At 45.3% G+C, this 11,607-nt stretch overlaps 1 protein-coding gene across 9 annotated transcripts in view; it reads left to right on the forward strand.

Annotated features, from left to right (window-relative positions):
* Nucleotides 1-10,403, forward strand: part of ZNF331 (zinc finger protein 331) — a 58,270-nt gene extending 47,867 nt beyond the window's left edge. For 8 of the 9 annotated variants that reach the window (XM_063600616.1, XM_063600617.1, XM_063600614.1 and 5 more), the window contains 2 exons: nt 1,791-1,917; nt 6,828-10,403. In XM_063600616.1, coding sequence (XP_063456686.1) covers nt 1,791-1,917; nt 6,828-8,083 — 1,383 coding nt within the window. In that variant the 3' untranslated portion in view covers nt 8,084-10,403. Of the gene's footprint in view, nt 1-1,790; nt 1,918-2,920; nt 4,921-6,827 lie in introns of those variants that run through there. The other variant, XM_063600618.1, reaches the window with a different exon arrangement.
* Nucleotides 10,404-11,607: the final 1,204 nt, after the last annotated feature.

The raw sequence follows: 11,607 nt of genomic DNA on the forward strand, positions 1-11,607 counted from the left end.
TTTATGGGACTTTTGGAAAGGGATGGGGCTGTGATTAGGACCTTTGAACAGAGGTCATGTTCCTGCCGGGAAACTGGAGATAAATTTTATTATTGAACGGATCTCTCAGACCACAAGATGATTCTAAGTCATCTGACATCCTTATCCTCTAAATCAGAAACAGGGGGCCGGGTGTGGTGGCTCACACCTGTAATCCCAGCACTTTGGGAGGCCCAGGTGGGTGGATCACTTGTGGTCAGGAGTTCAAAACCAACCTGACCAACATGGTAAAACCTCATCTGTACTAAAAATACCAAAATTAGCAGGCTATGGTGGCATGTGTCCATAATCCCAGCTACTTGGCAGGCTGAGGCAGGAGAATTGCTTGAACCCAGGAGATGGAGGTTGCAGTGAGCCAAGATCATGCCACTGCACTCCAGCCTGGGCAACAGAGCAAGACTCTGTCTCAAAAAAAAAAAAAAAAAATCAGGAATGGGGGAAAGGCAGGGTTATGGATGGTAATAAATATGAAGATCTTCCAGTATGGAAGTAGGAGATGATCACATACCCCAGAATCGGAGAAAGCCTTAGGTGTTTTGGGCAACCTAAGTGAATAACTGTAATAAACAGTCTGACTTACCTGTGTGGGAATTTTTTAAATGCTTAAAAGGAAGACTGCTTAAAATGTAGTTTGGCATGATGAACTGGAGGCTTGAAAACATTCAAACATGCAAACCCCATTTTCTTTTTTTTTTTCTTGGGACGGAGTTTCACTCTTGTTGCCCAGGCTGGAGTGCAGTGGTGCCATCTTGGCTCACCTCAACCTCCGCCTTGCGGGTTCAAGTAATTCTCCTGCCTCAGCCGCCTGAGTAGCTGGGATTACAGGGATGCGCCGCCACGCCCGGCTAATTTTGTATTTTAAGTAGAGACGAGGTTTCTGCATGTTGGTCAACCTGGTCTCGAACCCCCAACCTCAGGTGATCCGCCTGCCTCAGCCTCCTAAAGTGCTGGGATTACAGGCATGAGCCACCACACCCGGCAAACCCTATCTTCTTTTCTTTTTTTTTTTTTTTTTTTTTTTGAGACAGAGTCTCGCTCTGTCGCCCAGGCTGGAGTGCAGTGCCACGATCTCGGCTCACTGCAAACTCTGACCACCCTGGGTTCATGCCATTCTCCTGCCTCAGCCTCCCGAGTAGCTGGGACTACAGGCGCCCACCATCACGCCCGGCTAATTTTTTTGTATTTTTAGTAGAGATGGGGTTTCACCATGTTTGCCAGGATGGTCTTGATCTCCTGACCTTGTGATCTGCCTGCCTTGATCTCATGATCCGCCTGCCTTGGCCTCCCAAAGTGTTGGAATTATAGGCGTGAGCCACTGCGCCCAGCCCCAGCAAACCCTATTTTCTAAAATAAAAGATCTTAAACAGAAATCTTGATTTTTCTTCCCCCCTTAAAAGAAAAAATGCTGTAGGAATCCACACTTGTTGAGAACTTATAAGGCAGGCACATAGCAGACACTGCTTGTAAGCAAGAAGAAAACTTGGATTGTTTTATCCACTTCCTGGCAGGTTTGACTAACTGAGGATTCTGCACAGTAAAGTCATTCTCTCTGCAGCGGTAGAGCTCTTCAGTGACATGCAGGCATTCTGCTTCTGTCACAGTTACAGTGATGTCCTTACCGCCCCTTGCCGATGTCACGCGTGTTCAGTCTACTCACGGTGTTCACCCTACCCAGAGGGTGGCCTCTTGTCTCCTTCATCTGGAAGCTGTTTCCTTTCATTTCATCATGCACATGTGGGTTTCTGTTTCAGTGTTTGGTGACGTTTGCCGACGTAGCCATAGACTTTTCTCAGGAGGAGTGGGCCTGTCTGAACTCCGCTCAGAGGGACCTGTACTGGGATGTGATGCTGGAGAACTACAGTAACCTGGTCTCCCTGGGTGAGTTGCGCACCTCAGATAACTTGGACTGCCTCCTGCAGTATCCGCTCGCCCCTGTGAAGTTCAGGGCCGCCTTTCAAGAAACGACTTGAATTCCTTCTTCCTGTCCCCAAGGAATGCATCGAGCCTTATTGATGTGGCCGTGAGCACCACACACCTTCCCCTCCCATCCATCGGTTACCTTCCCACCTTTGTCGACTCCCCCGTAATCATCTCACTCCCTTAATGTCCGTGGAATGAGTGGGAATGCTGGGATATTTATTTCATGACCATCTTCAAAGGAGCCAGTTTGTCCTGTGAGAGTATGTTTATACCCAAATTGCTATTGGTGGTCGGTGTTACTCTAGGGACCCACGTCTAGGGAAAACATGTGGACACAGTGCCCTGAATTGTTCTAGTAAACCAGCCTATGTGTTTGAAGTAGAGTAGATCAGACAAACAGAATCTGTATAAAACCAAAGTGGGCGTATTTCATTTCTTACATACCATACCTGAAGTGAGGTTGAAAGTTACAATCCCTGAACTGTGAGTTAAACATTGAATGACAATATCTTGTAAACATCTCTGGAAACTTATTTTTCTTCTAGCAAAAATAACAACAATGATATTAATGGCTAAGCTGTCTGTGGTGACCCTGCCTGTAATCCCAGCTACTCGGGAGACTGAGGCAGGAGGATCACTTGAGCCCAGGAGTTGAAGGCTACAGTTAGCTATGATCATACCACTGTACTCCAGGCTGGGTAACAGATCAAGACCCTATCGCTAAAACAATAAACAAATAGGAATATATATATTTTATATATATATACACACACATATATATATTATATGTACACATATATATACATATATACTATATATGTATATACATATATAGTATATATTATATATATAAACTGCTTACTGTGTGCCATGCACTGTGCTAAGCACTGTGTGTGTAAGTACATTGCATTTCATTCTCACAGGCAGATGAGACAGGCACAATCATTGTCTATTTTGGAGATAAGGATACTGAAACACAGTGATGCAGTCGGACGGAGGGAGCAGGAGCTAGAATCAGATTTAACAGTTTTGGTCCCCAGATTCCTTGCTGCCAGCCACCATGTTCCACTTGCCTCCAGGCATGATGCCTACAGAAATTTAAAATATGACCTTTTCTCGGCCAGGCGCAGTGGCTCACGCCTGTAATCCCAGCACTTTGGGAGGCTGAGGTGGGCGGATCACTGGAGGTCAGGAGTTAGAGACCAGCCTGACCAGGGTTTAGTAGTGAAACCCTGTCTCTACTAAAAATATAAAAATTAGCCGGGCATGGTGGCGCACGCCTGTGATCTCAGCTACTCCGGACGCTGGTGCAGGAGAATCATTTGAACCTGGGAAGCAGAGGTTGCAGTGAGCCAAGATCACGCTACTGTGCTGCAGCCTGGGCAACAAAGCGAGACTCTGTCTCAAAAATAATAAAAAATAAGGCCGGGTGCGGTGGCTCACTCCTGTGATCACAAGACTGGCAGGCCAAGGCAGACGGATCACGAAGATAGGAGTTCGAGACCAGCTTGGCCAACAGAGTGAAACCCCATCTCTCCTGAAAATACAAAAATTTGCCAGGTGTGGTGGCGCATGCCTGTAATTCCAGCTACTTGGGAGGCTGAGGCAGGAGAATCACTTGAACCCGGGAGGTAGAGGTATAGCATTTCTTTTTTTTTTTAAGATGAGATTTTTTTCTTTTTTTCACTCTGTTATTCAGGCTGGAGTGCAGTGGCACAATCACGGCTCACAGCAGCCTCAACCTCCTGGGCTCAAGCAATCCTCCTGCCTCATCTCCCTGAGTAGCAGGGACCACAGGTGCACACCACGACACCCGGCTAATTGTTGTGTTTTTTCTTAGAGATGGGATTTCGCCATGTTGCCTAAGCTGATCTTGAACTCCTGGGCTAAAGGAATCCACCCACCTCAGCCTTCCAAAGAGGCTGGATTACAGGCGTGAGCCACTGCACCCGGCTCAATAGCATTTTGACTTCTGGTTGTTACAAATTTGATTAATACTCAATCAAAAAAAATTTAAGGCCAGGCATGGTGGCTCACGCCTATAATCCCAGCACTTTGGGAGTCCAAGGCGGGCAGATCACCTGAAGTCAGGACTTCAAGACCAGCCTGGCCAACATGGTGAAAACCCGTCTCTACTAAAAACACAAAAATTAGCCAGTGTGCTGGTGTGCGCCTGTAATCCCAGCTACCCAGGAGACTGAGTGAGGCAGGAGAATTGCTGGGACCTGGGAGGCAGAGGCTGCAGTGAGTCAAGATCATGCCACTGCACTCCAGCCTGGGCAACAGAGCAAGACTCCCTCTCAAAAAATAAAAATAATTTTAAAAGAATTTTTAAAGTTTTGAGCTTGAAATTTTCCCTCAAGTTCTATGTCCTCTAGCATTTCGTTTTTTTAAAGGAGGGCATATGATTTCTAAGCCAGAGGTACTGTCTTATAGAATTAAGGGAAAGAGCCTTGATGGTTGTGAGGGAAAAGACAAGACAACAATACGGAGGAAAGTGGGAGCCAGTCAGCCACCTGTACAAAGAGCATCCCCACAGGGCAGGGAACAGGCACACCCTGAGGTGTTGGAGAAGCTTTCTCCAAGGGCTCAGGCCCAAAGCCTCTAGGAAAGAAAGATCTTACCACGAACTTGATCTTCACCCCATTTCCCTGTCACCTTGTTTTTCCTGTCATATTTAACCCCATTTTATGTGCTGCTGGTGCTGCTGGTCTGTGGGCCACGCCTTTAGTAGCAGGGGTAGAGGTGACATGATCCTCTGCCCTTTATCATTCCTGAAAGTGGGTTAGCCTCGCTTTAAGTGCCCGTTTTCTTTTTCTTATATCTAGGTGTTGGCAGTACTGCTTCCCTGGTGTTGTTAATGTGTCTCCACCATGAAGCACCTGGTATCTGGCTGTAGCTCCTCTTTGCCATCGGCAGTCATTGGCAGTGCTTACATTCATCACACTGGGGGCTCAAATGGTGCGCGCCTATCACTGCCCCTTCATTTATCAGCTGTTATGATTTAAAGAGAAACTTTGTTTCATCTGCTAATTGCTCATGCAGTGGCACTGTTCATATTGGATAAGAAGGATAAAAACTTTGTTCTTTTTCTTTGTCAGTTTTTATGTTGTATTTTTTTCTTTTTTTTTTTTTTTTTTGAGGCAGGGTCTTACTCTGACTCCCAGGCTGGAGTGCAGTAGTGCAGTCTGGGCTCACTGCAGCCTTGACTTCCGGGCTCAAGCCATCCTCCACCTCAGCCTCCCAAGTAGCTGGGACTACAGGTGTACACCACCACACCTGGCTAATTTTTATATTTTTTTGTAGAGACAGGGTTTTGCTATGTTTCCCAGGCTGGTTTTGAATTCCTGAGCTCAAGTAATCCACCCGCCTCGGTCTCCCAAAGTGCTGGGATTACAGGCGTGAGCCACTGCACCTAGCCAATTGCCAGTTTTTATAATAAAGGTCTGGTTTCCTAGCGTGTTCCAGAGCTGGCCATTTAACATTTTGTAGTATCATTATGAACTTATAGATTTAAACGTTTGCTGTTTCTCAGTCCTTTGCAGTTAGCCTCCTTATTGATGCTCAAGTTCTAAACTTTTCCTTATTGTTCTTCTAAACTTTTTCACATTTTTTATTAAATTTAGTCTCGTAAATTATCTTTTTTGTTGCTTTTGAATGTTGTATTCTTTTACCCAGTTGCTTTTTTTTTTGAGACGGAGTCTTACTCAGTCAGCTCACTGCAACCTCCACCTCCCGGGTTCAAGCGATTCTCCTGCCTCAGCTTCCCAAGTAGCTGGGATTATAGGCGCACACCACCATGCCTGGCTAATTTTTGTGTTTTTAGTACAGACAGGGTTTGTTTGTTTTTGTTTTTTGTTTTTTGTTTTTTTGATATGGAGTCTAGCTCTGTCACCCAGGCTGGAGTGCAGTGGCACAATCTCAGCTCACCGCAACTTCTGCCTCCCAGGTTCAAGCGATTCTCCTGCCTCAGCCTCCGGAGTAGCTGGGATTACAGGCGCCCACCACCATGCCCAGCTAATGTTTGTATTTTTAGTAGAGACAGGATTTCACCGTGTTGGCCAGGCTGGTCTCGAACTCCTGACTTCATGATCTGCCCACCTCGGCCTCCCAAAGTGCTGGGATTACAAGTGTGAGCCACCGTGCCCAGTCTGTTTTTTTGTTTTTGTTTTGAGACAGAGTTTCATGCTTGTTGGCCAGGCTACAGTGCAATGGCATGATCTCGGCTCACTGCAACCTCTGCTTCCCAGGTTCAAGCAATTTCCCTGCCTCAGCCTCCCGAGTAGCTGGGATTACAGTCATGCGCCACCATGTCCGGCTAATTTTGTATTTTCAGTAGAGACAAGGTTTCTCCATGTTGGTCAGGCTGGTCTCGGACTCCCGACCTCAGGTGATCTACCTGCCTTGGCCTCCCAAAGTGCTGGGATTACAGGCGTGATGAGCCACCACTCCCGGCCCTTTACCCAGTTACTTTTAATAATACTACTGACATATACGTGTATCAGTTTCAGAATGCTTTACACACAGCCATCCAACTGCATATTGTTTCATTACAGTACTTCTATATTTGGTTTTCCAAGTATATCATCACATCATCTACAAATACTTGTTTTCATCTTCAAAATAGGAAATAATAGGACTAATTGTCGGGACCTTTTTCATGTCTGACTTTAAAATAGATGTCTCCAATGAATTCTCAGTTAGTATTGTGCCAGAAGTAGAATCTACATTTTAACAAGAGCCCTGGGTGATTCACATTTATTCTACTGGATAATTTTTATTTCTATTAGACGAGTTTTTGGTTTGTGGTTAGGTTCGTTTGTACTTGTGTCCCTCTAAAGGAAAGAAAATATGTTCTTTTTTCCCAGATTTGGAGTCAGCATATGAAAATAAGAGTTTACCTACAGAAAAAAACATTCATGAAATAAGGGCTTCCAAAAGGAATTCAGATAGAAGAAGTAAATCCCTTGGCCGTAACTGGATATGTGAAGGTACGCTTGAAAGACCACAGCGCTCCAGAGGGAGGTATGTCAATCAGATGCTCATTAATTATGTCAAAAGGCCTGCTACTAGAGAAGGCACCCCTCCTAGAACACATCAGAGACATCATAAGGAGAATTCCTTTGAATGTAAGGACTGTGGGAAGGCCTTTAGTCGTGGCTATCAACTTAGTCAACATCAGAAAATCCATACTGGCGAGAAACCTTATGAATGTAAAGAATGTAAGAAGGCCTTCCGTTGGGGCAATCAGCTTACTCAACATCAAAAAATTCATACTGGGGAGAAGCCCTACGAATGTAAAGACTGTGGGAAGGCTTTTCGATGGGGCTCAAGCCTCGTTATTCATAAGAGGATTCATACTGGTGAAAAACCCTATGAATGTAAAGACTGTGGAAAGGCCTTTCGGCGTGGTGATGAGCTCACTCAGCACCAGAGATTCCACACTGGGGAGAAAGACTACGAATGCAAAGACTGTGGGAAGACCTTTAGCCGTGTGTATAAACTTATTCAGCACAAGAGAATTCATAGTGGGGAGAAGCCTTACGAGTGTAAAGACTGTGGGAAGGCTTTTATTTGTGGTTCAAGCCTCATTCAGCATAAAAGAATTCACACAGGTGAGAAACCCTATGAATGTCAAGAATGTGGGAAGGCCTTTACTCGAGTCAATTACCTTACTCAGCATCAGAAGATCCACACCGGTGAGAAGCCTCACGAATGTAAGGAGTGTGGGAAGGCCTTTCGCTGGGGTTCGAGCCTCGTTAAGCACGAGAGGATACATACGGGCGAGAAGCCGTACAAATGCACAGAATGTGGGAAGGCCTTCAATTGTGGCTATCACCTCACTCAGCACGAGAGAATCCACACGGGCGAAACCCCGTATAAATGTAAGGAGTGTGGGAAGGCTTTCATTTATGGGTCAAGCCTCGTGAAACATGAGAGAATTCATACCGGGGTGAAACCCTATGGGTGTACAGAATGTGGGAAGAGCTTTAGTCATGGCCATCAGCTTACACAACATCAGAAAACGCACAGTGGGGCGAAATCCTACGAATGTAAGGAGTGCGGGAAGGCATGTAACCACCTAAACCATCTCCGAGAACATCAGAGGATCCACAACAGTTGAAGAGCCTTTTGAACGCAGTAGCCCGCTCGTATCTATGGTTTCGCTTTCCACAGTTTGTTACCTGCAGTCAACTGCAGTTCAAAAATATTAAATGGAAAATTCCAGAAATAAAGAATTTTAAGTCTCAAATGGTGTGCCCTTCTGAGTAGCGTGATGAAATCTCTCGCTCTCCGGCTCCAGCCGGCCGGGGATGTGAGTCATCCCTTGGTCCAGCACATCCACGCTGTATATGCCACCCACCCTGCTAGTGACTTAGTAGCCGTCTTGGTGATCAGATCAACTATCCCAGCATCACAGTGCCTGTGCCCAAGCAGTCCTCACTTTGCTTAACAGTGGCCCCAGAGAGCAGGAGTAGTGATGCTGGTGATTTGGATATGCCAAAGAGAAGCCACAAAGTGCTTCCTTTTAAATGAAAAGGTGAAAGTTCTCAACTTAAAAAAGAAAAGAAAAAAATCATATACTGAGGTTGCTAAGATCTACATGACAATAAGATATTTTGGGAGAGAGATACGTTCACATAATTTTATTACATATATTGTTACAATTGTTCTATTTTGTTAGTTACTGTTGGTAATCTCTTACTGTGCCTAATTTATAAATTAAACTTTAGATATGTATGTACAGGAAAAAATGTAGTATATAGTATCGTATATATGTACAGGAAAAAAACATACTATCTGTGGTTTCAGGTATCCACTGGGGGTCTTCGAACGTACCCCCCTCAGGTGAGAGGGGACTGCTGTACAAAGAATATAGGAAGGCCTCTAGACTACATCCATTCCTTCCTCAACAGGAGGAAAATTCATGGTACAGTTTAACGTAAGCCTTCACTGATCACTGTTGTTTTTGTTTTTGTTTTTGTTCTTTTGAGACAGAGTCTCACTCTTGCCCAGGCTGGAGTGCAGTGGCACGGTCTTGGCTCACTGCAACCTCCACCTCCCGGGTTCCAGCAATTCTCCTGCCTCAGCCTCCCCAGTAGCTGGGATTACAGGCACGCACCACCACACCTGGCTAATTTTTGTATTTTTAGTAGAGACAGGTTTCACCATGTTGTCCAGGCTGGTCTCAAACTCCTGACCTCAGGTGATCCACCCACCTTGCCCTCCCAAAGTGCTAGGATTACAGGCGTGAGCCACTGCACCCAGCCCACTGATCACTCTTCTGCTTACAGAATATCAGAAGTCATTCTAGAGGCAAATTTGAAGAGTGGAAAAATCACTTTTTCTGAATGATCTTGTTTTTGGTGTAGATGTTTTTATTGTGTGGGTTAGTTTAATGAATACATAAAGACTACCAGTACCATTCTGTCTTTACTCCGTGGCATCTGTGGAATAACCCTGCTAATGTAACACATGAGAAAGCCTTTAGTCATGGCACCCACTCTACCAGTTGTCCCCACCATCCCCCACCCTCCTCCCTGTGAGACACTGGGCCAAAGGCTTGCTACCCCTGTGCGTTGTCCGGCACACAGACACTATGTGCATTATTTGTACATAAGGATAATCACATCTACCCGAGACTGCTGTCATGGAAATTAAATGTTTGGTACATGTAAAGTCTTTGAAAGTGTAACTGGAATATTGTGTAATTTTAATAAATATTAACTATTGTTGTTTTTATGATCATTACTACCATTTGTGTTGCCATTAGTGAATTTTTACAAGAAAACTCCCTGTGGGTGCAATGAGTCTGGAAAAGACCATTGAGTCTTCTAGAAGAAAACATTAAGAGATTATTGGCACAACCGTGGGTTACGCAATGATTTCTTAGTACACAAAACACAGCAAACATAAAAAGTTGTTACACTTCATCAAAAGTACAAAGTTCTGTTCATCAAATGATGCTGTTAAGATAGGGAAAAGTCAAGAAGCAGGACTGGAAGAAGATGTTTGCTCTAAGGTACACCTGACAAAGGAACTCTCATAGAAAATATAAAGAATCCCTCAAGTTGAAAAAAAAAAATCAATTTCAAGGGGAGAAAACTTCAGCACGTCTCAACAGAAGACCACCAAATGGCCAATAAGTAAGTGAAAATGTATTCAATGTCATTGCTCCTCAAGGAACTGTAGAGTAAAACCACAATGTGCTGTCACTCTAGACAGTCACCAGGATGATTAAATTTAAATCACAATAACAAGGCTGATTTCAGATGTCTCACCACAAAGAAGGAGGATAAGGGAGCGAGGTGATGGATATGTTAATTAGCTTGATTTAATCCTTCCACATTGTATACATGTATCAGAACATCACATTGTACTCCATCAATATAATACAATTATTATTTGTCAATCAAATATTAATAAAATCAAAGATGAGCAGGTCTCTTGGTTGGATATTCAAACACGACCTATTCAAGAAGGAACCCCGCCAGCAGACTGGACCTCTGCTAAACCCTAGCGGTGCCCACAGCAGGGACAGCGCGGGAGGGAGGTGAGCGGACTGGTCCTGGGGACGGGGTCAGGGCCCAGAGTAGAGTTGTTACAGGAAACGGGTGCCAATCCAGACCCCAGGAGAGAGTTCTTGGATCTCACACAAGAAAGAATTCAGGACAAGTCCTCAGTGCAAAGCAAAAGCAACTTTATTAAGAAAGTAAAGTGGTGGGACCAGGTGCGGTGGCTCACGCCTGTAATCCCAGCACTTTGGGAGGCCAAGGTGGGTGGATCACCTGAGGTCGGGAGTTCAAGACCAGCCTGGCCAACATGGCAAAACCCCATCTCTACTATAAATACAAAATTAGCCAGGTGTGTGGGCACACATCTGTAGTCCAGCTACTCGAGAGGCTGAGGCAGGAGAATCACTTGAACCCGGGAGGCAGAGGTTGCAGTGAGCTGAGATCACACCACTGCACTGCAGCCTGGGCGACAGAGGGAGGCTCCATCTCAAAAACAGAAAAAGTGGTGAAAGGACAGCTGCTCCACAGACAGTGTTGGACGCTCCTGACGTTAGGAGGAACGCACCCACCCTAGGTCTAATGCTCACATATATGGGGAGACGTGCTCTGCTACAAGGGTTTGTGATGAAGGATTCCTTTTCTTCATTATTTTGCAAGAATTGATATTATCTTTAAAGCAAAACTAGGAATGCCTTTGTTCTCCGGATATCAGGATATCTGGACACTCCCAAGTGCGGGTCTGTTTAGTAACTGTTATTAATTTGTTCCCTTAACCGTAAACATCTGGAGGCTCGGAATGCCTACATTTCTCAGAATGCAGCCCAGCAAGTCTCAGCCTCATTTTCCTAGCCCGCACTCAAAATGGAGTCGCTCTGGTTCAAACACCTCTGACAGAGTCCTGGGGGAAGTGAGGACACAGACTCAGGGGAGAGACCTGAACTATCTTAAGATGGTCCTAGGCTAAGGGTAGGATTACCTTAGGGAAAGGACCACAGCCCATAGTAGGAATCGGAGAATATGGATTGGGGAGGACCCTAGACCCCATGGGAGTGAGTTTGACGGGGCAGAGGAGTGGCTAGTGGGCATGGGAGGGCCTGGCGCATGGGAAGGGACGGCTAGAGCTCGGGGATGA

The sequence above is a fragment of the Pan paniscus genome, chromosome 20 (assembly GCF_029289425.2).
Source record: "Pan paniscus chromosome 20, NHGRI_mPanPan1-v2.0_pri, whole genome shotgun sequence".
In the NCBI taxonomy this organism is placed as follows: Eukaryota; Metazoa; Chordata; class Mammalia; order Primates; family Hominidae; genus Pan; species Pan paniscus.